The 26,917-nt window shown below is 36.5% G+C and overlaps 2 protein-coding genes across 7 annotated transcripts in view; both read right to left on the bottom strand.

The window, feature by feature from the left end:
- Positions 1–320: 320 nt before the first annotated feature.
- On the bottom strand, positions 321–22,862 carry gad2 (glutamate decarboxylase 2). The gene is made up of 16 exons (XM_038307901.1): positions 22,155–22,862; positions 21,857–21,919; positions 21,541–21,687; positions 20,703–20,936; positions 19,235–19,325; positions 18,465–18,577; positions 15,429–15,544; positions 14,979–15,058; positions 13,383–13,437; positions 13,071–13,187; positions 10,314–10,378; positions 10,149–10,227; positions 9,897–10,046; positions 8,746–8,853; positions 4,153–4,242; positions 321–1,738 (listed from the first exon to the last, which is right to left on the bottom strand). The coding sequence occupies exons 1-16, from the start codon at positions 22,228–22,230 to the stop codon at positions 1,565–1,567; spliced, it is 1,758 nt and encodes a 585-aa protein (XP_038163829.1). The 5' UTR covers positions 22,231–22,862; the 3' UTR covers positions 321–1,564.
- A 2,788-nt stretch (positions 22,863–25,650) lies between these two features.
- Positions 25,651–26,917, bottom strand: part of myo3a (myosin IIIA) — an 86,979-nt gene continuing 85,712 nt past the window's right edge. For all 6 annotated transcript variants that reach the window (XM_038307931.1, XM_038307933.1, XM_038307935.1 and 3 more), the window contains one exon: positions 25,651–26,162. In XM_038307931.1, the coding sequence (XP_038163859.1) occupies positions 26,048–26,162 (115 nt within the window). In that variant the 3' untranslated portion in view covers positions 25,651–26,047. The remainder of the gene's footprint in view (positions 26,163–26,917) is intronic.

The following is a 26,917-nucleotide window of genomic DNA, read 5'->3' as shown; positions in this document are numbered from 1 at the left end:
CTGTGTATTTTTATACACTGAGATACATAAAAACTGCACTTGATAACCAAGCTATTAAAGCGCTGCTAAGATCTGATGAAACTCGCTCTATATTTATCCACTATGACTACCCTGAACCTTTTCTTGCTTTTGTTGGTCTCACCATTATTTAGAGTCCCAGTCCAAAGAAGCTCTCAGTATAGGATTGATTAAAACACACTGAACTAAATTCTTTATTCTGTAAAGCAACTTTTTTCTGAATAACAGGCATATATTTTTACACCGTAGTAACAGATTGGTATGATAACTATGATTTTTTCAAAAATGACTCCACTACAGCCTTTTTTATATCTGAAAATAAAAACTTAGATACATTTTTGATAACGTTTTGACCACATTTCATCCCAACCTACTTCCATCTCATATCCCCTAATCGGTGCATATATTTTTCCAGGTAACTGAATAATTTGGTCCATTATGGATATAAATAATCAAAAAATATTAATAAAGGTTATTACATACATATGCTATTATGTGTATATTATATTGCACTGAGGTTCAGTTCATTGCTTCTCTAATTTCCATTTGTGCCAGTTGAGTGTTAATAGAATATTATGACAGCTATTCAAAGTGCAATAACTTCGATAGACCCTGCTGGTAGATATTTATTGCAGTTGTTTTTATAGCACACTATGAGTAGATTAAAGAAATTCAGATATAATCATTAGTTGTCAAAGCTAAATGAATTGATTTATGCCAGGCAGCTACTGTACCAAAACAACCTAAACTGCAAAATCATAAAGAGTCAAATTACCTTCACCTTCTTGGATTCACTGAGGAACTCATAAAAATTTCGACATAAAAAGGGGGCAGCAATTGTGTTGGAATTATTAACTATGCTTTAATATTGATTGACTTATTTATTTTTTTGTGTGCATTTTTAAAGGTAATTCATGTTGACATTATCGCCACCTGCTGGCTTGTTTGGGTATTTTGGCAGTTTAGAGAACTTGTGTTTTCTTTGATCCACCGAGAGAAATAGCCCATATGCAGAGCAGTGTTATCAGGTTAACTCTAAATGTTAAAAAGTCATTTAAACAGCTCTATGGACTGGACTCTATGCTCAGTTGGACGGGCAGTTAATTAGGCTGAGGTAAATTTAAGTGCTTTTTTTTTGTTCTTTAAAATTGAAAATGTTACAACACAACATTTGGCACTTAACAACAAAGTCTGTGAATGAGAAATGATCCAAAAAAGCCAGATCTTCCTCATCAACTTATTGCACGAGCATTTCATAGCACAAAAAGTACATATAAAGTCACGTTTATCACACTAATCTCGCGGCGACTACACCATAAGAAAGGCGGACAGAAGCACTTTTACATAGCACTGGACCAAGTCAGTCCACAGAAAAAGCTGCAGTACATAATATATTAATATATTTGTAGATTTTTTTTCTTAAATATACTCTTAAATATGAGATTTTACAGGAAAAAGAGAGAAAAGAAAATGGTTACCGGTACATTCATGACAAACATTTCAGCCATCAACAGGGAAAGTACAGGAGGACCTGGAGAGAGGAGTCTTATAGATCGTGGCCGAGTCGCTCGATTTCCTCGATGAGGAAGTCGATGTCCTCAAAGGTGGCAGCGGGGTTGGAGATCACCATGCGGAAGAAGTTCACCTTGTCCCCTTGCGGCTGGTAGCTGACCATTGTTGTGCCATACTCCATCATGCGAGCTTTTATGACTGGAGCAACCTGAAATACAGATTCAAGCACACTGATCATCAACTTCTTCTATATATGTACCCTATAGTACTAGGAATAGTTTTTTACCTTTACATTTGCATGAGCCTGAATGAAAACCAATCTTGTTAAAGACTTTAGGACATTGTTATACCAGCTTTTAATCTCTGCGACAGTCTCTTACAGAGTAAATTAGGGTGATTTGGAAGGTAAACCTCTTTTATTTCTTTTCTTAAGTTGTTACTATTTTTTTTATAAATTTCAACAGGACTGTTAATCCACTGTGTAAAGTTTTTAGACCTAAACACTATATGTTTTTTTTCTTTATTGGTCGACAGTTCAGTTTTTTTTCTTTTAAACATACTCTGCACATACTCAACATACAGGTCAACATACTCTGTTGACCTGGTCAGTGACAGATGATTGGTTGGTAAGATGAAACAATGCCTTTCATGTGACATTTCACCTGCCAGGTGATTCACCAAATTCTCCAAGTTTTCTAAACCTGAAATAAGGGAAACCCTGTGTTTTCCGGTTCACAGAGAGAGTTTATTCAACTTCTGTTTCAGTCACTGTAGTAAAATTCTCCCCAGAGCTAACCTACAGCAGGTTTTCTTCAGTAAACTCAGAGCTCTGTCCTCTGTCTTCGCTCTCCTTACAGCCAATCACACTGTTTTATTTCCTGATTTAGTCCAATTTTTGTTGTACTTTTATGCAGAGGCAAAACAAAAAAAATCCATTAGACACATTAGGTGTTACAAGCAAACATTGCGAGTCCATTTGTTCCATTTCTTATTAAAGAACGATCAACATTATTCCACAGAGCAGGAAATATTATAGGGAGGATTCGACAGCTCGGATGACAGGATATGAGATTTATTTGTTTTTGGTTTGTTTAATATGAGTGACATGGGGATCATTTTTATTGTTATTTATTTGTTTTTACAGTAAGTGAAGAACTATTGAAATAATTTTCAGATTAAATGTAAATAGATTAATTAATGCCGCGATGGGAAAGGGAAATACTTTAGGGTTAGGATAAGGATTAACTCGGCGATAACATCCTAATGAGCCTACTTGCACAATCTGAAGCCATTCTATGGGACTGATAACTGCTAATAATGACCATTTATTGGAATGATAACATCCAAAGCTGATACATGTCAAAATACCACTTAAAATGTATAAACATTTCTAGTTATATAAAATGTAATTCCTACTAGTATCATTTGGGTATTTTACTTTGGACTTCACCCTTCTGGAAAACATCTACATCATACATCCAAAAGTATTTTTGTCAAACTGTATTCCGTGGGGCTGGTCGTGCCTATATATCCTATCAGGAAAAGGATTGTGGGGAATTTGTTTTGATGCTCGGCATCAGACTGGAACATTGGGAGCTCCTTATGCAAAATGAACTAGCGATAGGAAGCATCCTGCTTTCTATTTTCTGTCTCCTCTTTTATAAACTCCCTTGGGAAAAAGCTGACTTGTCAGGCTTAATCAATTCCTTGTTTACTCATTGCATGCGCAGTATCTCCCAAGCGATCTTGTTCAGTAGTGTAAATAAAATGCTTTAATTTGCCTAAAAAAACAAAGTGTGAAACAGAAGTTAAACTTGAAAAGCCAACATTTTGCCATAATTAATTCAGAGAACCTTTATATGCAACCAGAGGGAGCTACTAGCGTAGTAATTAGTAAAGTCATAGTACGTGACCAGGATCCTTTGAAGTACAGAAAGGTTTGTTTAAATCATCAGGTTTTAGTTTGCTAGGCTGACGAATATATTTTGCAGGCGTCCCGTTGCAGTTGGCAAGGCCATAAAGTAATCAACTTGCAGCTGATTTTCTTCAAAATCCTCCTCTTTGACAACTTTCCAGTTCGCCTCATCAGAAGAAATCATTAAGGCCGAGTGGAGATGAAGACAAAGCTCCTCCAGCTCAGGTTTTCTCCTTAAAGCCCTAATGGTTTAAAGTTACGTCATCTGTTGAGTCACAAAGTCTGGGGAAAAGAGCAAAGATGCCAAAACAGTCGATCCATCCACTGACGCACGGTCTCGGTTTGATTTCAGCAAGACGTTAGGATATTAAACACCTGCAGATGGCAACAATTTAAGGCTGTAAGATTCAGAGGGAAAGAGTAGCAGAGTGATGGCTGTATAGTGGAAAGACAAGCCGTCTGTTTGCTCTAAGTGTCAGTTATTCATTCTTGATGCTGCTGTATTAGCTAACAGCCTCACCTCCATTTAAGGAGTATTGCAGTTTACTATCGCTCGTTGAAAAGTGTTTTCTAATGTTAAGTCTTTGCACTCCCCAATTATCGGGACATGTGATTGTGGCTGTGGACATAAATGACAGGCTTGTTGGCCACGTGGAAGGTGTGCTTTACAGATACCGCAGCCTGGCCTCTTATCTCAGCAAACCCACCTTGTGTAAGCGCTTCTTCTTCTCCTCTTTGTCCTCCATGTAGCGGATCCCAGGGGGGAGGTACCAAAAGCAGACGTTGGTGTGCTGAGGCTGAGGAGGCACACAGGAAGCAAGACAATAAGAGGTATAAAAGCACAAAAAGTAAAAAAAAAAAAAAAACATGCAGATGTGCATTTGTTCTGCGGTTTCTTTTTACTTCTCATTTTGCATTTATCCAGAGTTCTGAAACATTCTTCGTTATATTTTCACCAGACTCAATTCAGCAAAGCTGTTTTTACGTTTTTTATTGTAGCAAATACAACATTTACTGTGAATTAACCCTTCAATCAAAATTTCAAGCCAATGGTGTTACTGGAATCCAAGACCTTATTACTTTTGTAATTTTCCAAATATATGTATATTTTGATGGCAGAAATTACGATCTATGCAATAACGAGAAACAGCCACTTGCCCTAAAATGTTGAGAAAAATAACAAAAGTGTTTCTCTAAGAAATTCATGAAAAACACTCAGCTTTTCTTTTTTTTTGTTACATCATAACCTTAGAGCTTTAATGCTGTTACAATAACTTACATTTTTTACTTTTTAAACTTGGCTTATTAAGGTTTTAACTTTACTTTTCAGCTTTTCAATTAGCTATTCAGCTTTTTTGTAACTTGCTGTTTTTTCCAACTTAATTTACAGTAGGTAATAAATCATTCAAGGGTGCATCTAATTGGTCAAATACCAAAATAATACATACAGCTACTTAACAATATCTTTGCTAAATAGCTGGATATAGATCTTGTGCTTCTAGACCTCAATGAGAGACGGGGGGGACTCCATTTGTAAGGGGCATGCAAGTTATAAAAAAAAAATGGGGACTTGCCCTAAACTCCAACTTTTTCTACAGTGGTCAGGCTGATTTTATGTGGGTTTATAAAAAGAATGAAAGATAAATGTATGCATGGATGAATTAATGGACATAACTTTCGTAGAATGTGATCCAAAAATAAAGTGTGGAAATAATAATAATAATAACTTTTCATACAACATTTAATTCTTATCCAGGTTTTTCCAGATGGACTGTAGTGGAATCCTGTTTATCCTTATTAACTGGATTGAAGAGTTATCTAAAAATTTTACAGATGCTTTAATAATTCTGAAAGAATATTTAAGAGTATAGTTATGTATTCTGTTTGTTCTTTGTTAGGACAGTTTGGATTGTAAGAGAACAGTCAGCACAAGGAAATCATTTAAAGAAAATGTTTAACTAAAAAAAGAAATAGCATCGTAGTTAACGGGGCTGCTGGTCATTTCCCCTCTCGTCATTTTGTACTTAAGCTTTGGTCTTTTCATTCCCACCATGCATCAGTTCATCTCTTCTTAGATCTTTTTAAATCGCTTTAGGAACCAATGATTAAAAGTGGACTGAGACTACCTCCTTGTTTTGTTCCACAGCCGTGTGCTGTGTTCACAGCAAAACAAACAAACTGCACTAAGGGTGGAAACGACCACAGTTCATTTTAAATTAACTCAACACCTCAGGTGTGAAAACACCCTCAGATGCTTAGATGAAACTGGAACATCTGTCTAACTTGAAATTACTCTGCAAAAGGAGTAAAATGCAGAGTCTCTGGTTTAAGGCCACAGCAGGTTTCTTCTAAAATGTGCTTACAGAAACCAAATATACTAAACTCACCATCAAAAAGGAACCTTGCGAGCTTTGACAGAGCAGGAAAGAGTGTTTTGTCAATTTTCCTCACATGGGTTCTTGGGTCTTTGGGCACCTTTGGGCATCTTGAAACTCTCCAAACTTATCATTCCGTTTTGTTTTAGTTTTTTTTTTAGTTTCTTTGCGGCTGCTGGCAGAGCATTTACATCAAAGACCATGTTCTGGGTGATTTGTTTTACTGCCTTGGACAAAATGATCCATTTTTATTCATAAAAAAGATTCAAATAAATATTTATTTGTTTTCGATATTATTTAATAATGATTTAGTATTTCAATTTAACTATTATACTATGATTTAATGTAAGACTACTGTACAGTTTTTCCTTGATTGATAAACCTCTGTTCCTGAAAAATGGAACACTTGTCCCAAAATACTCTCTCTCTCACTGCTTCGACATTAAGTGTAAAAAATTATGTCTCCAAAAATGCAACTCATAATTGAGTCAGAGGGACCATTACAGCCCCTGACAGCCTAAAATACTTTGACATTTTTTGAATATCGTTTGCTCTGACTGAAATGTTTGTTCAGATGAGAAATTATGTGCAGTCTTTTTCTAACAATGAACCCTTTTTTGGGAGCAGTATATAATCATGAAATCTGTCCAATATTTTGACAACAGAGTTTTGTTTTTTGAGAGATATGTGCAGTTAGTTGAGTATAGTCGATGGAATTTAATGACTATAAATTCAGAAAATATGTATTGCCTCTGGGATCCCAATATAAATTCAGACCTGCAGTTTGCCTTTTTTTTTTACTTCTTGTCAGAAACTAACCGTTCATTTCAGCAACTGAGCATCAAACATAGTGGTGGTAGGGTGATGATATGGGTCTACTATGCAGTCTTGGGACATGTGTGACTAAACAGTTATTTAATGAGTTGTTTTATTGGGTAATGCAGCAGATTAAGGGTCAAAAGCACAGCAGCTCTCTGTTTTTATTAAAGAGGACTTTCAGTCCAGATCAGGGATACAAGCGGCTGAAATACGTTTTCTCTGCAGTGTGTCTGGGCTCCCCCTTAGAAATAGGGTGAGAAGCTCAGTCATCCGGGGAGGATGACTGAGCTCCTCACAGTAGAACTGCAGTTGTGCAGTTTTTTGATCGGGCTGACTTTCAGCTGGCGTCATGTTGCATAAATGGGAGTAACGAGGGGCGAGTACTGTAGCCTCCCACGACCACCTCCCTATCAGGAATCATGAGGTGGGGAAAAAATCTAACAAGTTTGAAATTCAGTCAGCCGTTGGACAAATCCTGCTGTTGAAGCAGAGCTACAAGCCGATTTACCAGAACCTCAAGCACTGCACATGTGCAGACAATGGAGTGCTTCTTCTTCCAGATTGATCAGTCCGACCAGCGGCATCTCTCTGCGCCGAGTCTACCTGTCTACGTCTGGTTTTTTGGTCATGCAATGTGAACAGGTAGATCGGATCAAAGCGTTGCGTCGCACAGTGTGACAACATGCATTGTGAGCCGTAAACTTTTAAACCCTGCAGTTTCATCATACAGTTTAAGTTGTAGCTGCGTGCAACAATTGAAAATATTAAACAGGGTATGCCTCCTGGACACCTCCCTGGTGAGATGTTGGATGGATGGATGGATGGATGGATGGATGGATGGATGGATGGATGGATGGATGGATGGATGGATGGATGGATGGATGGACGGACGGACGGATGGATGGACTTTCAGTCGTCCTTCTAAACCCAACTTAAATATGGTTGTGATGCTTCAGTTTGACCTGAAACAGCTGCTTATGCTTCATTTCATGCTGTCAAAGGTGGAATAACCCTGTTTTACACTAGGCCTGGTTGGTTTGGGGTGCTTTTTTTTGTCCTAATGATTTTTATTTTTTCAGTTCAATTCAATTAATTTTATTTACATAGCGGCAATTAAGAACACATGTCATCTCAAAGCACTTTACATAGACAATACTGTCAGATTGGTTAGAAAAAAGCAGTTGACTCCAGAACATTGCATTTTGTCTTTGACTCTTCAGCAATCCCTCACCATTTTTGCAAGAGATTAAAATCCATTTGATCATCCAAAGCATTTAAAAATGACAAAAACTACAAGACGCTCTCCATCTATTCTCGCAGTAACTGTATCTTCACTTTTGCTGTATAAAATATTACTACCGTGGCTATACAATAAAAATGTTTTACAGCTGCTGCAGTATAAATCACTTTCGCCTCTGAAAGCTGCATTCCCGGCGTCTGACAGGTAGAACCACTTGATGTTCCCAGAGAGCTCCTAACTGCTCTGGTTTTGAGCCGTTGACTTAGTGAAGGACTGCCTCCGGGTGGAAAAGCATTCATTACCGAGGGAAGAAGCAACCATGCAGACCAGCCTCATTTACACAGCTGGGCTGGTCCGGTTTGTTCTACTTTCAGCCTCTGATTGATCTAATGGCTCACCGGGGGCTAGAGTCACAATAAAACCTGGGTCAGTGCCCAACGGACAAGGCTTTTCCTGATAACACTTCCATGTTTTCAGTTTCTATTGAGGCTCAGAAGGCTGAAAAAAAGTCATGAAACAGTACAGAGCCTCCATTATGAATGACTGTGTGTCCAAAAAGCGGTTCTTTTAACAGAGTTTCACCTTAAAGTCCCCTGTCACCCCCACATATGGTTGTGTCATCGTTTGGCTTTCAGGCAGAAGGCTATTCATATGCATATCAGCAATTACAGACTCTTATGCTATTCATTAAACATAATAGCAGCACATTATACCGCAGGCTAGAAGTAACAATGGCAGGCATCCAACACAAAGCTAGAGCACTCAGTGTGCCAATCAAGTCACCCGTAATGACACTGAGGTAAGATCGAGCTACACGGACCAGCGCTTGCTTATTTCCCTCAGGCTGTGGATGAACGGAGACTTACTTTCCCATCGAAGACCATCTCGTATCCTTCTCTGTCTTTGATCTTGTTGTACAGGTACTCAGACAGCTCCAAGCACTTGTCAATTTGAGCTTCGAAGCCAATAGTGCCCTGCAGGGGAGAACATTTGGTTGTGTAAGGCTACTGTTCAATAAAGCATCTGATCGAACACTCATTTTTTGTACCATTTGATTATCCTTTTTTTATTTAGTTTTTAATCAAGTAAGAACTACAAAGAATGGGCATATACATGCACTCCTTTGTTTTCCAATCTATCTAAATTAAATTATATAATAGTCCTTATAAGCATCAAGCTAATTTAAATTGAATATATGTTGTTTTGGGATGTCTACAGATGGGATATCATCTTCTTTCTTGGCCCTTGCAGATTTTTATTTAATATCACTTTCATTTAACCAAGAAATATAAAAGCATCTCTTAAAAGACAAAATTTAAACGTAATTTATCGACTTTTATTTACTTCTGGCAGACAATGGCAGATCAAATTATATAACATCCTTTCTCATTAACCCATGCTAAAATCTTTATTGGCACTAAATCTATTAAATCATTCTTTTTTTTGTAGACATGTTTTTTTTTTCCAAATTACTGCTCTTATTGTCAGCATTTATCTTTAATGATGAGGTCCTGCTCTTTGTGACTGGAAGGCCTCTTTGCTATCACCCTGCTCTTTAGCTCCAGCAGATTCAGGTAAAGACTCTGATTGGACCGCTCCAAAATGTCTATATTACCTCCAGTTAAAAGAATTATTACAACATAATTCCAAACCTAAATCTACTTAATGATTTTAGGGCTTAATGGTTCCTCACTGTACCTACATAAATGTTTTATCATTTTTTTTCTCCACATTCCTTTAATATTGAATAGGATATTCATCAACTTGCTTCACTTCTTAAAACTCAGTGTTTTGTTTTAATAATTTTGTTTGAGGTGACTTAGTAGGTTTAAAAAAAATATATTGCTGATTTAATTAAGATAAAATCAAATAAATTACATTCATTAAACCCCCTGGTGTCTACTGTAATTGCTATAAATGCAGTACTACTTTGTTTATAATTGACTTTTATTATCCAAAAGTAATTATTTTACAATAGTACTGCTCTTCTAACACACCCACACACACACACACACACCTTAGCTCTCCACATGAGCCACAGCTTAAAGATGTCCACGTGGCGTCCACACTGCAGCGCTTTGTCCCCAGTGTCGTAGGAGAGGTCGTAGTGTTTGTCCTGCTGGAAGAGGTAGCAGGCGTGCATCTGGTTGCAGCTCTGCATCAAACCCTGCAAAGTCAAATCCAACAGGTTTTAGTTTAGCATCACCTAAAGTAACAGGAAGACCGAAAAATAAAGGCTAGTTTTAAGGGAAGCTGAAAAGAAGGCTACCTCCTCTCTGACAAGGAGAGCAGAACACTGCAGAGGGACGGACATCATTTTGTGTGGGTTCCAGGTCACAGAGTTGGCTCTGCAGTCAATAAGACCTTCAGTTAATCATCATGAAATATCAGAGAATTTAACATTTTGGTCAACAGGAAAAAAAGAGAAGCTCACCTCTCCACACCGTCCAGTTTCCACCTGTGTCTCCTGGACATGAGAAGACTCCCTCCCCACGCTCCCTGAAGCAAAACACACACTGATCATTGCTGATGCATTTTCTTCCTTAAACAGAATTGTTGTTATTAATTTGTCTCTCAAATATTTATTTTTATATTTTTTAACTACACAGCCACCAACTTCAATAATTAGGAATTTTTTGCATAATTTTTAGCCACACAGCCTCAGAAACTAACAAAAAACTGTCTCTAATCTCTGGATAAACGGCTGATAAAAGTGAGGCCTCCATCACATGCTTTCTGTCCCCATCAGCAGGATTCAGGTACAATTTCTACCTGGATATCCAACCACTTTAACAAGTGTTATAGGCAGGGTTTGTTTAAACACATTAGTTTTCCTGACACAGACTCAACTTTTAAGAACATTTCAAGCATTCTCATAACTTTAGAAGTCCAATACCGAAGGTTTATTATCCAGACCAGTTTAGATTTGAATTTGTCCTGTTGGAACCCTAAATATATCTTCAAGCAGGTCATTTAAAGTAAATTTGATTAATTTAGAGGTGGATAACTTCTATTCTGTGCAATAAACCAGTACATTAGGAAGCACAAACATTACAAACAAATAAAACAGAAAGAATTACAAAAAAGTTAGAAATGTGGAATAAAATACTGTAGTGCTGAAAATTAAAAATATTCCTGTATCTTTCCTTTGGCTTAAAAAAAATGGAACAGGTGAGTAACCGAGCTGCTTTTAGAGACTAGGTGATTCGACTGAGAAATCCCAGTCAGTCCAATGTTTATATTTAGATCCTGGAACATTTAAGAAGTACTTAGTCAATGACTTCGGGGATCTACCATGCACCCAGCAACTGAATCATATTAAAATGTATTAATATCTTGAAAAATAAGTAATAAAAGTCTAGAATCTGTTAGAGGATAAGAAGAATAGGAAGCTAGTGGAGAAACATTGACACTAGCGATTGGAGGTGTCAGTTCCGAGATGTCATTTTGAACCAATAGAAGCCACTAAGAGAGACCAACCTAAACAGCATTGCTTTAATCAATTGCTAAGTTTATCAAAGCATTTATTACCTTCTAAAGATCAGCACGGTTTCAAATGGTTTGTTCCAAGATTTGCTCCATTGTAACAAAATAAAAAAATTCAGAGCTGTGACAACAGCGAAGGTTTACTTACTGAATAATCCATTTAGTCTTTATTTATTGACCAACAGAAAAGGTTGGTTTAAAATTTTTTGACTGCAGAAACCTGATGAAGAAGGAAGTGATCAATTTACTGTCAGGTGATTTTAAAGAGAGGCATATTTGTAGATCACCTGTGTAGTCGTGGAGAAACAAGTGTTATATCAACTCCAAGAAAAGAAGCCTAGTGGCAGAATGATACTACCTCTACCATACCTAACAGTTAGGACCCAGGTCTTAGTTATAAAAGCCTCACTTTAACCCCTTGAAACCAAATTTAAATGATTATGTCCAAGTAGTTAAAGCTTTGTTTTATTTGATCCAAGAACCTTTTATAAAATATCAGTCAAGCTTCCAGTTTTGAACCTGGTGTGTCTTTCTGGCACAATTCTCTCACAATTGCACGCTTATCCACAGTTTCTTCAACAGTTTATAAAATGTTTGAACCTTGGTGGGTCATGGGTTAATTAGCTTACTTTTACCAGAATATAAGGAAAATAAAACTGAGACACAAATGGATGTTTTACCCATAAAGCATGATAACTTTCTGATTAATCGGTCCATAAAAACAAATAAATCAAGATTTGAGTGAAATGCATCAGTAACGCAAAGAAAATATTCAAATATCCTGGGAGGAGCTTTTGATGGACACAAAAAGCATGATATTTTTTTTCCACCTTTCCCACACTGCACAATATTGAACATGAATCCTTTTGCACACCATCCACATTTTTAAATGTCATTCAAGCTGTTTGGTGCGTCATCACTGCATTCAAATGCATTAAACAAAAAAAGCATTATCCATAACTTGGATAAACGCAAGTTTACAAATACCTTTACAACAACTACCATAATATTATTCTCTGACATTTTAAAGGCCTAACTTTATAAGCTGATGATAAAAGGATTTTGAGAACTTTTTGTTTAGATTCCTTTTCCTGCATTGTCTTGATTTGACAAACACCCTGATTTTCCTTCCTCGATTTCTTCAAGTTATGTATAAACATCTTCAGCTTAAAAATATCCTGCTTTATAAGGAGCTGTCTATAGGAATATATTGATTTACAAGGGTTGGAAAATCCAGAACTTGCAGCAGAATAACTGATTAAAACAGCATAATTCATATCTTCATGTGTCATCAAGGAGCTAGATTGGGTTCATTATAGTTACAGAATGATAGACATGACCATTTGTGTGTCTTAATAGAGGTGTCCCCTGTCAGGGCTACTTCACCTCCATTAACAGATAGAGTTCTTTGCAGGGAGAAGGCTGGTGATGGCGCAGTCAGGGGGAGGAGATGATTTACAGCCTCTGCTCCAGTTTTTCTAATCTGCAGTGTTAGAGAGGAAATGGCTTGCTGCCTATCTGGGTCAAACGCACGCAGACGGACATAATAGATTTGTCCAACTCCATGTAGAGCTGTGTGGCTCTGCATGTGCTTTTACTAAAATCCCCTCCTAAGAGCAGACGCTGTGCGTCACAGATGTGTGAGCGTTTCAAGGGTCTCTACAGAAGACATTAACATTTAAAAGTACATCTGTTTTAGACTCACATCCACATGAAACCAGACGTTGTACTTTTTGCAGATGTCGGAGATGGCGATGAGGGGGTCGAAGGCTCCATACACTGTTGTCCCAGCTGTTGCGCTCACAAAGAAAGGTACGAACCCCTGAGGTGGAAAGGACAAACAACACACATCTTGTAGAGCGCCTTATTATAACAATCTGAGTCAAAATTCCTCTCCACATTATAATCATCATCATCATCATTATCACCAGGGCTGTTTCAGTTCAACGGATCCCATAAAACCAATGCTGTATGAAGTCGTAGCCATCTATTTATAGCGGGGACGTAAACGTGTTACCTTCTGTTTTGCCTCCAGTATTCTCCTCTCAAGGTCGGCGGGGATCAGTTTACCGCTGCAAAGGACAAAAAGGCTTTAGATGTTTTTTGGGGGCTGCAGACTCATTGTGTAAAACTGATGTTTTATATGTGCAAAAATGCCAAATTAATATATAATCTTGAATAATAAAGGTAAAGTAAATTACAAAAGTGTTTATAACTCTTGAATTATAGTCTTTATATTATTATATCATATTAATTTGTCAAATTTGAAGCCTGTTGTCATTAATTTAGGTCTTACAATAGCGGCTACCTTTTAATGTAGGTTTGACAATAGCGATATAATGGTGTAATACTCCCTTTTTAATCTCTCTGAGACTGAGCCTCTCCTTTCCAGGCATAACTTGGAATCACTAATCATTGCTTTCATAACTTCTGGCTGAGTTATTTCAGTTGTTTATGCAGTCTGGTCAGTCTGTCCTTCTATCAAGTAATCCAAAAAGCAGCAGCACGATTCATAACAGAAACAAGAGCACAGCGTTCTGGTGAATCTTTGCTGCATGTCCTCTCCCTCTCTCTTTCAACCTCTAGTCTTGACAAAACTTAAATAAAAGACACTAATATAAAAAAAAGTTTTTTCTTAATTGTCAAGTCATTGGAGGCATGTACCAGCATGTTTGTCAAACCTGCTGATTTTTTTCTAAATGGAAAAATACAGTTTTTAGCACTGTGTGGGTCTGACATTTATTGCACTGTTTAGTCTGATTTGATCATACTATATTAGTGCTTTTAGGTTTTTAATTGTTTTTCCTTTTTCCCTGTGTTGTGCCTGTTGTGAAGCCCTTTGGTTGACTGTTTTATATAGTGCTATTTAGATTAACAAGTAATGAATTGGTAAATACAGTCACCAATCTCTGTATTTTATAAGCAGTTTTTATGAAAAGCAAACACAAAGTACTTGATACCCAAAAATAGCTATTTCTAGCTGTAAAAGCAAACACAAAACATACTTTTTGTCCCAGATTTATTTAACTTATAGCAGTTGTGTTGTGTTGAATATTTACACTAGCTTTAATCTAGTTGAATTGTTATTTTTAATAGGTATTATTTGTTGTTTCAATTTCCATTTTTTTAACCATACATTTGACAGGGCTTGAGTTCAATAAATAAAAACCTATGCAACTAACTGGTACCCCAAGTCACTGGGATAAATTGACTTTTTTTGGCCAACGGGAAAAAGGCTATGTGTGGAGGCAAAGGAAAGCATGGTGGAGGCAGTGTGATGCTGTGGGAAGGTTTATCTCTAACAAGAATAGAAGTTGACAGGAAGAGACAAGGAGCTAAATAAAAAGGTTGTAGCTGAAAGGCTTCAGACAGAGAAGGTTCAACTAAAGTGACTAAATTTCAACTACTGGGTAGTTTTTTTGAAAAGCAAGTCACTTCCAGACTGAGTTGTATGATTTGAATTGAGTTGAATGATTAATAAATAGATATTCATTAAAAAAAACATCCAAGCAAAACCCTAAAAATAATAACATTTCCCAATAAATAAAGTAATAAAGAGGTACACATTTGTGAGGTGAAATTGAATGCGCTCCTTGAATAAATAGCATTTTACCATTCATCAACCTTTATGCAGATCACGCTTTCAGTCCCAATGCCAAGAGCCGCCGCTCCTTTCTTGATGGAAAAATGGCTCTGTGAGATGACAGAAACAAAGCGGAATGAAAGCCCAGATCCCCACAGGTGGAATAAATCTGTGAAAACACACTCGTGATGACATATTTGTGTGTCATTTAACGGCTGTTGTGCTCACAGCATCTTTCAAACGGCCTTTAAAGATGAAAGAGGTGACATATTAAGTGACAGATGCACTCCCCACCTTGCGACCTTCTGTGTTTGCTAAACATTATGTTAGGTTATAGGACCACAGGACTGAGCAAGGTTTGTCGTTGCTTTGTAGAAAAGCCACAGTGAAGATGAGAACTGGGCTGGAAAATCTGACATTTGGTTTAAAGGAACAGTGTTCATTGTTTGATGCTGGGAGGACATTTATCTGAATCCTTACATGTTCGGATGTGAAGGCCACCAGTCTGGGGACAGATGACATTCCTTTCTCCTTCACTTCAGGGAACATCTTAAAACGGGCCAGCAGCATAGCATACATGTTAGAAATAGCACCACCTAGAGGAGACACAGACAGAATTGATGTTGGGCCTCCAGCTAAGACAAAGGGTAACTCCTTTGTTTTTTTTTTTTTTGTTCAATTAAAGTTAAATCATTATGTTATGATTAAATTTAAGCAACTTTTAGTATAACCTATTCCCTTCACTTCATTTATCACAACAGAATAGTTAAAACAGCCAAGTTGAAAATATAAAGAAACAGTTTTACATGTAAATAAATTTTACATTTTGATTGAGCTGAAACTAAACTTTAAAATGATGCCAGGATGAGAAATAAAGAAATAAGTTAAAGTGCAGTAATTGAATAAAGTGCACAAAAAATGTACAGAATGTGCTAACACAAGAGTCTAGGCAAAGACTTTCTCATGTTTTGGCACAGCTACAAACTGAAATGCATTTTATCAGGGTTTCATAACACAAACTACTGCTTAATTAAAGTTTAATTAAAGATGAATGTTTTTCACATTTTAACAATTTTTTTGCTCAGCATTTGAAATCAATTCTTCATAGAACTACCTTTCTTTGCAATCACAGTTGTTGTTTTTTTTACTAGCTTTGCACATTTCAAGACTCAAGAAATATTTATTTCTTCTTCTTTGAGCAACAGATCCAGCACAGATCAGATGGATAGCACACTAGGTTTAAAATATATTTAGGACTGTATTTTGTATCTTAAAGATGATTATGGGTTTGTTTAGCTGTTATTTTATAGGTCCAATTGAGCCACATTGCACGCAGGCAAAATGTTCAATTTTGTTCTCATAATGTTTGCCTGGTCTGCAGATTCATAAGCTAACCCTGATTTAATGTTGATTGGTCTTCCTGAAGTTGTTTATTCAGAAAAACTCTCTGATACACAATTAAACTTGTTCTGTATTTCCTATAAACAGTTATAATCAGCATATTTGTACATTTTGTATTTATTTATGTACATTTTATACATAAATAGTTGTCATTTTTGCTTTGTTAGTTAGGATGACTAAACTTATTTCTAATGGCTTAATTTCAGAATACTGAGCGAGAATGATTTAATTTTCCCTAAAAGGAAAATTGCATAAAGTCCAAGAGATTTTTTTGTAATTTTCAGAGTGCTTCAGTGATGATGTCAGTTTTTTTTATGCTTCTGAATCATAATTCACAATATTTGAGCTAAAAACTCTAAAACTATGGAACCTCAAAGCAAAAATATTTAAAAAAAAAACATCAGCCACAACATAAGGAAAAAGGTGTTCCATGTCATTTCATCTAGACTGCAGGGAAGTGACAAATTATGTGTCATAAAAGCATCATTTAAGGTGTAAAATGTGATGATCAAATGCAGAACAAAACACAACACTGACTGTAGATGGTATGAGAGTGTAACATCAAGACAAGTCATTTACCGACAGAAACTAAAATGCCACACAGGGAGGAAGAATCAAATTATTCCAAAAGCAACGTAAAAGGTTTGATTAGAGTTTTCCAGTACACTCAGATACAAAGATGTTAAATTTGGTAAACATGTCCTATGTTTTGGCCATAACCGCGGAAACAGTTCTGTATATATGATGATGTTTGAGAATTCTACAAATCAGTTTTTCATTACTCTGATACTTAGCAGAGATAAATAATGTTGGTCATCCTAAAAGAAATTTGCAATATTTAGTCTCATTTCATGTAAGTAATTTCTCTACTTATGTAGATTATGTGATTTATATTTGCTAAGTAGATACAAACCTAAATACATTTTTGCTTTGTTTTTAAATGATATGTTTGTCCTCATGACAAATGTACTTCAAAACAATTCTCATCAGCTGATGCCTTTTTCAAACATCCAGGTTCACATTAATGCCTTTGTTTAGTTCATCATTTTCCAGTTTCCATATAACATTTCTACTTTACATATATTTCATGTGCTGTAATTTATTTCTACTTCATCTAAAACATTAAGAGCAAAGATACAATATTTTCTTATATCTATTTTATTCAATAATCTATGGTTAGTTTGGAATAATTGCAGCAACAAGGATTTAACTTCTAAATCATGCTCTATCTCATCTCCTTCTATTGCATAAAATCTTAATAACAGTTAGCTTTGTAGACTTAGATTTAGACAACTTTTATAGTCTAACGAAATTTCATTTTGTACAGTTTTCAGAACATTTCCATTCCATAAAGTGCAGCTGTGATCAAATATAAATAGTGTGGTGCAAAAATGCATTGATATGAAAGTTCAGAGCATTAATACACGGTGTAATTATGCAGAATTTTGGTTTGGTGTTATCAGTGTGATTCAAAGTCTATGATATGGTTTGGAGTTTTCTCAACAGTTCAGCAGCCTTATGGAAGTGGGGAAGAAGCTGTTGCAGAATCTGCTAGCCCTGCATTAAAGGCTGCTAAGCCTCTTTCCAAAGGGCAGCAGGGAGAACAGTCCATGGTGGGGTGTAAGGGGTCATTGATGATGTTACTAGACGTTACATGTAGCTGTAACATGATGAGAACTTTTCAAATTACTCCATCAAATGCATTCAAGAAATCTTTTAGGAAAATCAAGCTGATTTGATGTCCAGCTTTGGTTTTTGAATGCCACCACCAGGAGTTATAGTCCCCTTCCCCTTCTGCTCCCTAAACAAATCATTCTGAAAGCTCCCGTCATCAACACGACAAAGAAGATCTGCTGTTTAGAGAGCAATCTAAGGGAATTCAGCGGCTCAGGCCTAACAGTTGCAGAGCTTCTTTATCAAACTACATCAGACGAGTGAGAGCGTGAGGAAAGGGTGGTGCATGCTAATAATAATAATAATAATAAAGATTATATGCTAATTGCCCTCGAAACTGGTTCCATTTTAATCATCAAAATTCAAATTGACACATTGCATAAGAACAGCAGGGTCCATTTTACATAAATAAAGAAGGGAAGGGGGAGGTGCTTCACATACCAGGTGAGAAAATGCCGTCTCCTCGCCCGTCTGGCCAGCCAATGATCTCCCTCATCTTCTTTAAGCTGACGTACTCCAGCAGCACGAACACGGGAGCCACCTCATAGGTGAACCTGTGTTACACAAGACGCGTCACAGGCGCACACAAAATATGGTGCAATTATGACTCATCAGCCCCCAAAAAATAAGATTAAATTGGCTGGAATTGTGTTTATTTTATAATCTCAAGATTAAAAAAAAAAAAAAAAAAAGGTAAAAGGATAAATTTAGGAAAATGTGAAAATTTGCTCTTTGCACACTATGTTATTTTCTGAGTTTTTCCATAGTGCAAGAATATTTTGTGTAAGAGTTGCATTTTTTTAATAAAACATTTTTTTCCAGATATAATTGGTACAATAAGAAAAGCAGCTTCATTCTGCAATCTGTCAAACCTCCCAGAGCCAAAGAGTTTATCAGCCTGAAAACACACACATCCAGAATTACCTTCTGATTAGTCTGAATTTAATTTCAGAGCTAATTTACTTCCTTTGAATCCCTATGAGGATAAGAGGTTAAGGGGGGAATAATAGGCAGAGTTGGGAGGGGTAAAAAAGGGTGAAAAGGGGGTGGAGGGGGTTCATTTGTCATGAATGGGTAAATAAAAAAGCTGCTATCAGCTCCTGCAGACGCAGAGCAGAGTGCAGAAGGATGCAGCAGGAAATGGAAATTCATTGTCATCACTGTGGTTATCAGCACTCTCCATCGTGCTGAGGCAGGCCACATATACTCACATGTTGGTGTTGGCCGTGGATGTCAGCCAATCGGCTGCCAGTCCGACCATGTCTAATCCTGTGGAGAGCTGATTGAAGTACCTGGGGTGGGCTGGAAAAGGGGAAGAAGGAGGAGGAAAGAGAGAGAGAGAAGGAGGGAGAGGAAGAGGAATGCAATTTAAAAAGGCTTTTGTTAGGAAAACTGCAGAGAAAGGAGCAGAACTGTCATTTCAGAAATGCTTTAATTACAGAGCAGGAGCTGAGATGCAGAGAGGCTTTCTAAATCATCTGAGCGAATGGTGAAAACATTCACTGGTGCAGCGGGTGCAGTTGGGATTTATTAAAGGGTAAACACGCCCAAAATTTGCATCGGTGTTTCATAATCACACGCTTTTTAAAGAGACAGGAAGAGCGGTTGAATTTGTCTACATCAACATGCACATTCCGCCATTTCTAATCATTATTCATCCTTTCGGTGAGCTGTAAGAATACTTGAAATATATACCTAATATATATAAAAACATCTACTAGAACTGATACATGCATCAAATGAAGCAATAATATATTATTATATGATCAAAACAGGCCATGTTCCTTATTTACAGTTGCTGAAATGTGTCTGATTCTGCTTCTATAAATGTGTCATCCGGCAGAGAATAATGGACTTGGCCTATGATGCCTGATTATTAGCCTATTATCTGCCGCCTGCTGAACCAGATTTACTGCGCCGCCGCATTTATCGGTCTGGTGGCCATGCAGCAGCAGCAGCAGCATGAGGAGGAGGAGGAGGAGGTGGAGAAGGAGGCGAGGGGGGGAGTAAGAAAAGGAGGACAAGTTACATGTCGTCTCTCCTTCCAACGTGATATTTTAGTATCTAAAGGCAGGAGCAAAGCTTTGGAAAATAAGGATACTTCAAATAATACAATTATAAAATACACACCATAATAACTCCCCTCAAAAAATAAAGTAGAAAATGAAAACAGAATGTATAGATGCAAGCCCTACCCAAAAGATTTTGTTTAACAAAAGCATATATCTTTGATATCATCTAAATCAAGCAGCTTCAGGAATGTCAAACAAGATTTAATTCATTGCCCGAATGTATTTAATTTATTTCCTTTTTTTCTTTGCTTCAACAAAAAAATTTTTCCTTGTTTTTGGATTCAAATAATAATGTCTCATTGTTACAATCTGCTTTCAGGCCTTAATCAATTAGCTACACAAATTAAAAAGAATTACGTATATTATGTGCATGTCGCTGAAAAAAATAATGCAACTGTTTTTGGCATTTACTTAATCATATTTAGTTACTTTAACACAATTTTTTTTATGTCCTACCCTGCTAAAATGAAACAGTTGCGTTAAAGTGAGGAAATATGATTTAAAAATGGGGGGGGAAAGTTGTATTTTTTTTTTTTTTTTTAGTGTAAGTGTTAATGGTTTAAGATGTAGCATAAAAAATAATTGAATAAATATATAAAGTGCTGACCAGTTTTGATGGCGTATTTGAGAGTCGCGCGGCAGCTGATCAAGATGTCATCCAGTGTGGCCGGCTCATCCTGCAGCTCCCAGTTGTTGAGCTGCAGCAGCTCGTTGGGATAATGAAAATCGATCACTTTAGTTTCCCGGTCGAAGGACTCGACTATGTAGGCCAGTAAAATATCCACGACCTCCTGCAGGAAGGTCATCGTTTTTGTGTCTCCGTCCGTTGCAGGCAGCAGGTCTGAGAGCATTGGAAAATGTAAATGAAATGTAACTTTATCTAAGACAGATTATATCTAGATGTGATGGAATTCGTGAGTTAAAAAATTTTCAAACTGGATTTTGTTGTTAAACTATCCACCTTTTTACACAACAAAACAATACAGACATTTGGGTTTCAAAAAGGTTATTTTTTTTATACCTCTTTTTCTTAACATCCTACAGAAGATCAGACTTAGGTGAAGGTGACCTCTGAGGGAAAAAAGAACCCCCCTCAAAAACTATTAAAAATATGTAAAAATACGTCCATTATTTGATTTTTAAACAGAAACATTTTTCATTTATTTATGTCTTTAGTACAATTATAGCTTTTATATTTTATTCAAACGAATAGTTTCACATTATTATAAAGGCCTGGTATTTTTTTAAATAACAAATAATTTCTTTTGAACCCTCTATAGACTATTATGGCTTGGAGGAAAAAAGGGCCTTGATTTTAAAATATTTGGCTTATTAAATATGAGTGACAGTTTAAACAAAGGGAATTGATTTTTCGTTGTGTAATTAAAATGCTACTGTTTTTCTCGGATTAGATTATTCAGTTTTGCAGCATTTGCAGTTTATACCTGTTGAATAGAGGTCTGAGAAGCCCACATCCACGCCTTTGGTGCAGGTGCAGGCTTTGTTGCAGCCGCAGCTACCCGCGGCGGGCTGCGGCGGCTGCTTGGCTGCCGGCTCGGCGGGTTTCTCCACCTCCCCGACATTCAGCAGCGCTATCGGCATGAAAATTATAACAAATAATATGCAAAATAAATAAATAAACGAATAAAAAGAAAACGGGAAAAAAAAAAAAAAACAACAACAACAGAATAAACACCCTATAACAGTCTGCAGGCCATGCATGAGATAAAAAAAAAAACACCAGATTCATTGCAGACATACCACATAATTTTGATCCAAACCCTCCGGGTAATTTCTGGGCAGCTGCTTGGCACCAAGCCCTTGCTGGAAGAAATATGAGAATGTGCACACTTCAGATTATTTCTGAAACTTTATTTTAAAGGTAAGAAAATAAAATGTTTAGGATCAATTTAAAAAGCGTCCTCTTTGAGTGCAAAAAGAAGAAGTGAAGGATCGGGCCTGTCTGCTTCTTTTAGACAAAGCGTTGGCATGACTGGTTCGGCTCCAATGAGGTTTCCGTGAAGCCCTCCAAAAAAAAATTAGACCAAAAGCCACTCACTGGTACTGGGGCTCTGGCTCCCGGTGTTGGCCCCCGCATTATCCCCGCCGAGGGACCAAAAGCCGTGTGAAGCCATTTGTCGCCGGTGGTTAGGAGCTGCAGGAGACGCGGGCGGCAGACGCAGAGCCCATCCACGCGGAGCTGTCCACGGCCGCTGTGGTGCTGAATGTGAGCAGAGAGCTCTCTGCGCGCCTACAGACGCAGCCGCGCATCCGACTCACCGCTCCGTGCGGCGGGGGAGAGCGTCAAAGACACAAAACACAAAGAGAGTCCACAGGTGCAGGAGGCATGGAGCAGAGTGTGCGCATAAAAATCCGCAAAAAAGCGCTTTTTTCAGTTGGCGCAGGCGCTCTCTAAATGCATAAGAAACAGAGGAGTAGCTATGAGGAAGTTCTGAATTCAGGAACTGTTTCAAGGTTACCTTACACCTTTTCAGACACAAAGAAAAGCACAAACAAACACACAGAGAAAAAAAAATCAAGTGTTGATGTGGAGAAAAACATCCAGAGCTGTCTGTAAATATGCAACACCAGCCTTGCCGAAAAAATCAGGTCAGCAAAGAAATCCCTGCGTGAATCACTTCAGGGTCATGACGAACCGCGTTGCGTCGTGCGTCGTGACTCCGTCCACCCCCAACATTTTGTCCCTCATGATCGCTTAACTTACCCTCCGCACAGGCACAGAATGCCAACTAATTCATCTGCCCGGCAATTACAGACCTATTTCTTTGGCGAGCGGCTGCTCTAATTGCCCGCCTCCAGAGGAGGAAACTGTGGGCGGGGAGGAGAGGAGAGGAGCTCTGTTCGAAAACACAAAACAGCAGGCTCATCCTGCTCTGTTGTTGCGAATTCGCGTCTAAAATATTCAGAACATATTTACTTTAAGAGCGGCCCTGATTGTTGCAGTTATTAATGCAAAAGATGTAATTTTTTCTTAAAGAAAACAAAATTTCATTTTTCCAATATTCCATATTCCATAGTTCTTCAAACTACTTTGAATACCCCTATAATATTAATTATAATCATAGTAAATCCAAATTACAAGCTGAGAGAAGTTTAAAAATATTGGTTATTTTTAGATGTAGAAACAATTCAAGTGGATTTTTGTTTTAAAGCTTTTATTAACTAAACCTGTCAGGTTCTAACATTTACAAATTTTGTAAGAGTTTTTCCTCTATTTATGGGTTCTTGTAATTCTTGAGCTTTTCTCTCAATTCAATCCCCTAACCTGTAAAAGTTCTGTGATAGCATTTTTCTTCATTATGAGGTTGTATATGACTTTTCCATGACTTTCACAAAATTCAACAGAAGAAATTAAATACTCATTTTTGGCTGTAATCCTGCTTTTTACAGTAAGTGACAAAACTGGTTTTCTATTTTAGAACTCTATTACTCCACAATGTGTTAAGGGAAATGCTCAAATAATGTTTATTCCCTTCAGTTTGTGATTTTATCTAGAAAGCAGATTAGGTTTTAATATGTTCCTTTTAAATTTAATTAAAAAAATAATGATAAGTGATAATATCCTGCACTTTAGGCTTCAAACACACACACTATTCCTAAATGTTCTAATTTTAACAACATATGTCCATAGTTTCATCTCTAGAAATACATTACAATACTAGCGAAACTTTGTCTACTTCTATGGAGCTTAAAATCTCATTTAAAATCAACCCATAATACAGAGTTTACACTTCCTCACTGCATTTAACCTGTGAATCTTTTGAAATTGCCATCAATGTTTAAATTTTTTTTTAAAGTAAGTATGTCCCAAGTGAAATAGACCTTGTCACGATTGCTACAATACACCTTATGTCCCCTCTTTGAAGTGTGTTCTTGGTAGAGTGCATTTAAGGGTTTCAGAATTGGGACAACAGGTTTTTAATAAACTTGCACCTCTGTCCTAACTGTGACATCCAAAAAGGTGGACCTGTCAATGTTTTTGCTATCCTACAGCTAGAAACTATTTTAAAACTACAAAAAGTTTGATATTTTCACATGCAAATATGAATTATTTCAATTATTCCAATGTTTTTCACATTTCTTCAGCACTGAACTTCCCATCACTGCCTTATTTTTGACTTTTTGCAACACACAACATAAGTGAATGGTGGGTAATATACTTTAACATATTTTGCTTAGATGCACTGTTGCAAATGTGTCTGGAAGAAAAAACACTATAGATAACTGAGACCGATTGTGCACTTGAACCCATTATTGGAAACATTCAATTTAGGGAAACAACGGTGGAAGTTCATGTATCAAAACATGGCCATAAAAAGTGGGAATCACCATAACAAAGAGTGACTCAGCATTTTATGGGATTCTAGTAATTCAAATACATTACAGTCCTATTTTTTGTGATCTTTTAATTGATTCCTAACATGGCTTTGTCAGTGACTTACTTTAAATGTTTTTATTTCAATTAAGCTTAGTAACATCTCAACAGCTTATCAAAATAAGAATTTAAGTCCAGAATTTAAAACGTAAAACAATGAACATCAGCAAAGACTACCATAACAATTATAACAAAAGAATACAAAGTTAATAACTTAACACTGAATCTAGACTAATTTCCTATTTAGGCTATCAATAGCACAATAGCACAGTTAGCAGATACAGGAAGTTAAAGTAGCAGCTTATAACATGGATCTATTACTTTAAAGATGAAAATTGCTATGGGATATGCATTTATGATATAACACATTGTAAAATGAAAAGCAATGTAGTTAAATAATATATATATATATATATATATATATATATATATATATATTTTTTTTTTTAGAAAAAAAGGTGATTTAGAAGATGAATTATGGAATTGTCAATGATCAGTGAATCTTTATCAGTATAACAAATGCTAATACCCTTTCTGTAGTTAACAATGTTTTTTTGGCATGTTTCCACCAGTGTTATAAAAGTTCATCTTTAGTATTAAACAAACAACAGCAAAACAAACTAAGAATAGATGACCCCTTTGCCATTATCCTCTGTATTGGGTTCTACAAAAATAGCTTTATCCTTTATAATCAACCAAAACTTCTTGGTAAAAGCTTCTTTTTTCTTCAATCTGAAAGCGATTTTAATCCTTTTGGCCAAACTTTATTCATTCTGAATAGCGCAATATTGAGTTTTCTGGCTTATTTTACTAAGCCTATTTAGTATCTAATATCTGTTAATCTAATGTGTGTTCTTTGTGTATTTCCTGTGAGCCTTTGTCAGTTATTGGGGGGTTTTCTGACTACCGCTGTGGGAGTGTTCCTTCTCTGAAATGTCACATAAAGGTTATGGTTTGAATCTGAGGGAAATAAATGCACGATGTGTAAAAGAGTAATATTACAAATCACATGGGCTAGGTTGATAGCAACCTGACATTTTCCACAAAGGATTATTTTTATATTTAGATAGTATATGTGAAGTAACAACAAAGGGAAAAAAGGGGATTGGCATAAGATAGTCTAAGTATATGTTAAAAGATAAAACACACAGGAAACGGGGGATTTTAAAATACTTTGTTTAAAATAGGACATTACAATAGGATTACACTTTTTCTTTAACATGACCAATCTGACGTTTATTTTCCAAAAGAGTATCTTTGAAAATTAATCAAAATGCGAAGTTTAGGAAAATGGACAACAGCTTCATATCTTTCCATGTTTAAAGAGACAATACAAATTCTAAATCAATGACTACATTACAGACAATATAAATAAATCTTAATTTACAGTAGTTTTATTACATGCAAGTTTGTTATTTACAATTCATTGCTGAACAAGAGCATTTCAAAAACCACTGAAACATTCTCTCTGCAGGAAGCATTACAGAGATATACCGTTAACATGTTTAATATCTCTGCAGGAATGCACTGCAAAGACTGTATCGGATTTTCTCCGTTCAGTACTTTTTAATGAGCCTTCGTCTCTGCGACGTCTTCCTCAGCAGGTGCCTGAAATCATACGGATTATCTCCACTTCGGCTTTCTGTGGAGGACATTCTGAGCATGGAACGCCTGTAACACAACAGAGATGTGGTGCTATTAAACATATAGGGCAGTATAGATGGGAAAACAAAAAAACATGCAGAGGAGATGCTTGTGAAGATTTAAACATAAAAAACAAAAAGTAAATAAAAAAGAGGGATATCCAATGATTGATGTTAGGGATAGTGAGGTTTTCATATTGTTTTTCATCTTCTACCATTCATCATCTGATCTATCTGAGACAACACAAGATAGATGTTCTCTTTGTCCTTTTAGAAGCAACTCAGAGCATCTATAACCTTTTTCAAAATGTACATTTCTGAACAACTTGGTTATGTAAATAAAAAAAACAAACTACTGTACTATGGAATTTGTTAAAAAACGGATAAAAGATTGCTGCAAATCTGTCAACACCAACATGAGACATCGTTAGGCTATACTGATGTGTTAGAGGCCTTTAAGTTGAAACATAAATAGAATTACAGAATCTGCTATTTTTAGTTCTCCTAAAACAGACAAAATAAAATTCACACAAATATTAAGAATAATGTCCAGTTGAATGTCCAAATGAACACCTTTTTATTTGCACTAATAAGGCAGGAATAGGAGGAGTTTGCAACCTACACAGAATAAAATGTTTGTTTTTAGAATTTTCAGAAATAAAACTTCCATAAAATATTAATTAAAAATAAAGGTTTAAGTTTAAAGTCGCTTAGGAATCTATAAATCATCAGTAAAGCAGAGACTAGATCTAACCGTGATCTTAGTCCTTGCATGTCATTTTA

This window comes from Cyprinodon tularosa, unplaced genomic scaffold, assembly GCF_016077235.1.
Source record: "Cyprinodon tularosa strain WSP-4 unplaced genomic scaffold, ASM1607723v1 ctg623, whole genome shotgun sequence".
NCBI lineage: Eukaryota > Metazoa > Chordata > Actinopteri > Cyprinodontiformes > Cyprinodontidae > Cyprinodon > Cyprinodon tularosa.
This window is presented reverse-complemented; position numbering and strand designations above follow the sequence as displayed.

What these genes read in the sequence shown, in the direction of transcription:
- gad2 (XM_038307901.1), bottom strand. Translation starts at nt 22,230, where the DNA reads ATGGCTTCACACGGCTTTTGGTCCCTCGGCGGGGATAATGCGGGGGCC. An exon ending in TGGCCTTCACATCCGAACAT is followed by an intron (nt 15,059 to 15,428) that starts GTAAGGATTCAG and finishes GTCATCTCACAG; the next exon opens with AGCCATTTTTCCATCAAGAA. An exon ending in AGAAGAAGCGCTTACACAAG is followed by an intron (nt 1,739 to 4,152) that starts GTGGGTTTGCTG and finishes TCTGTATTTCAG; the next exon opens with GTTGCTCCAGTCATAAAAGC.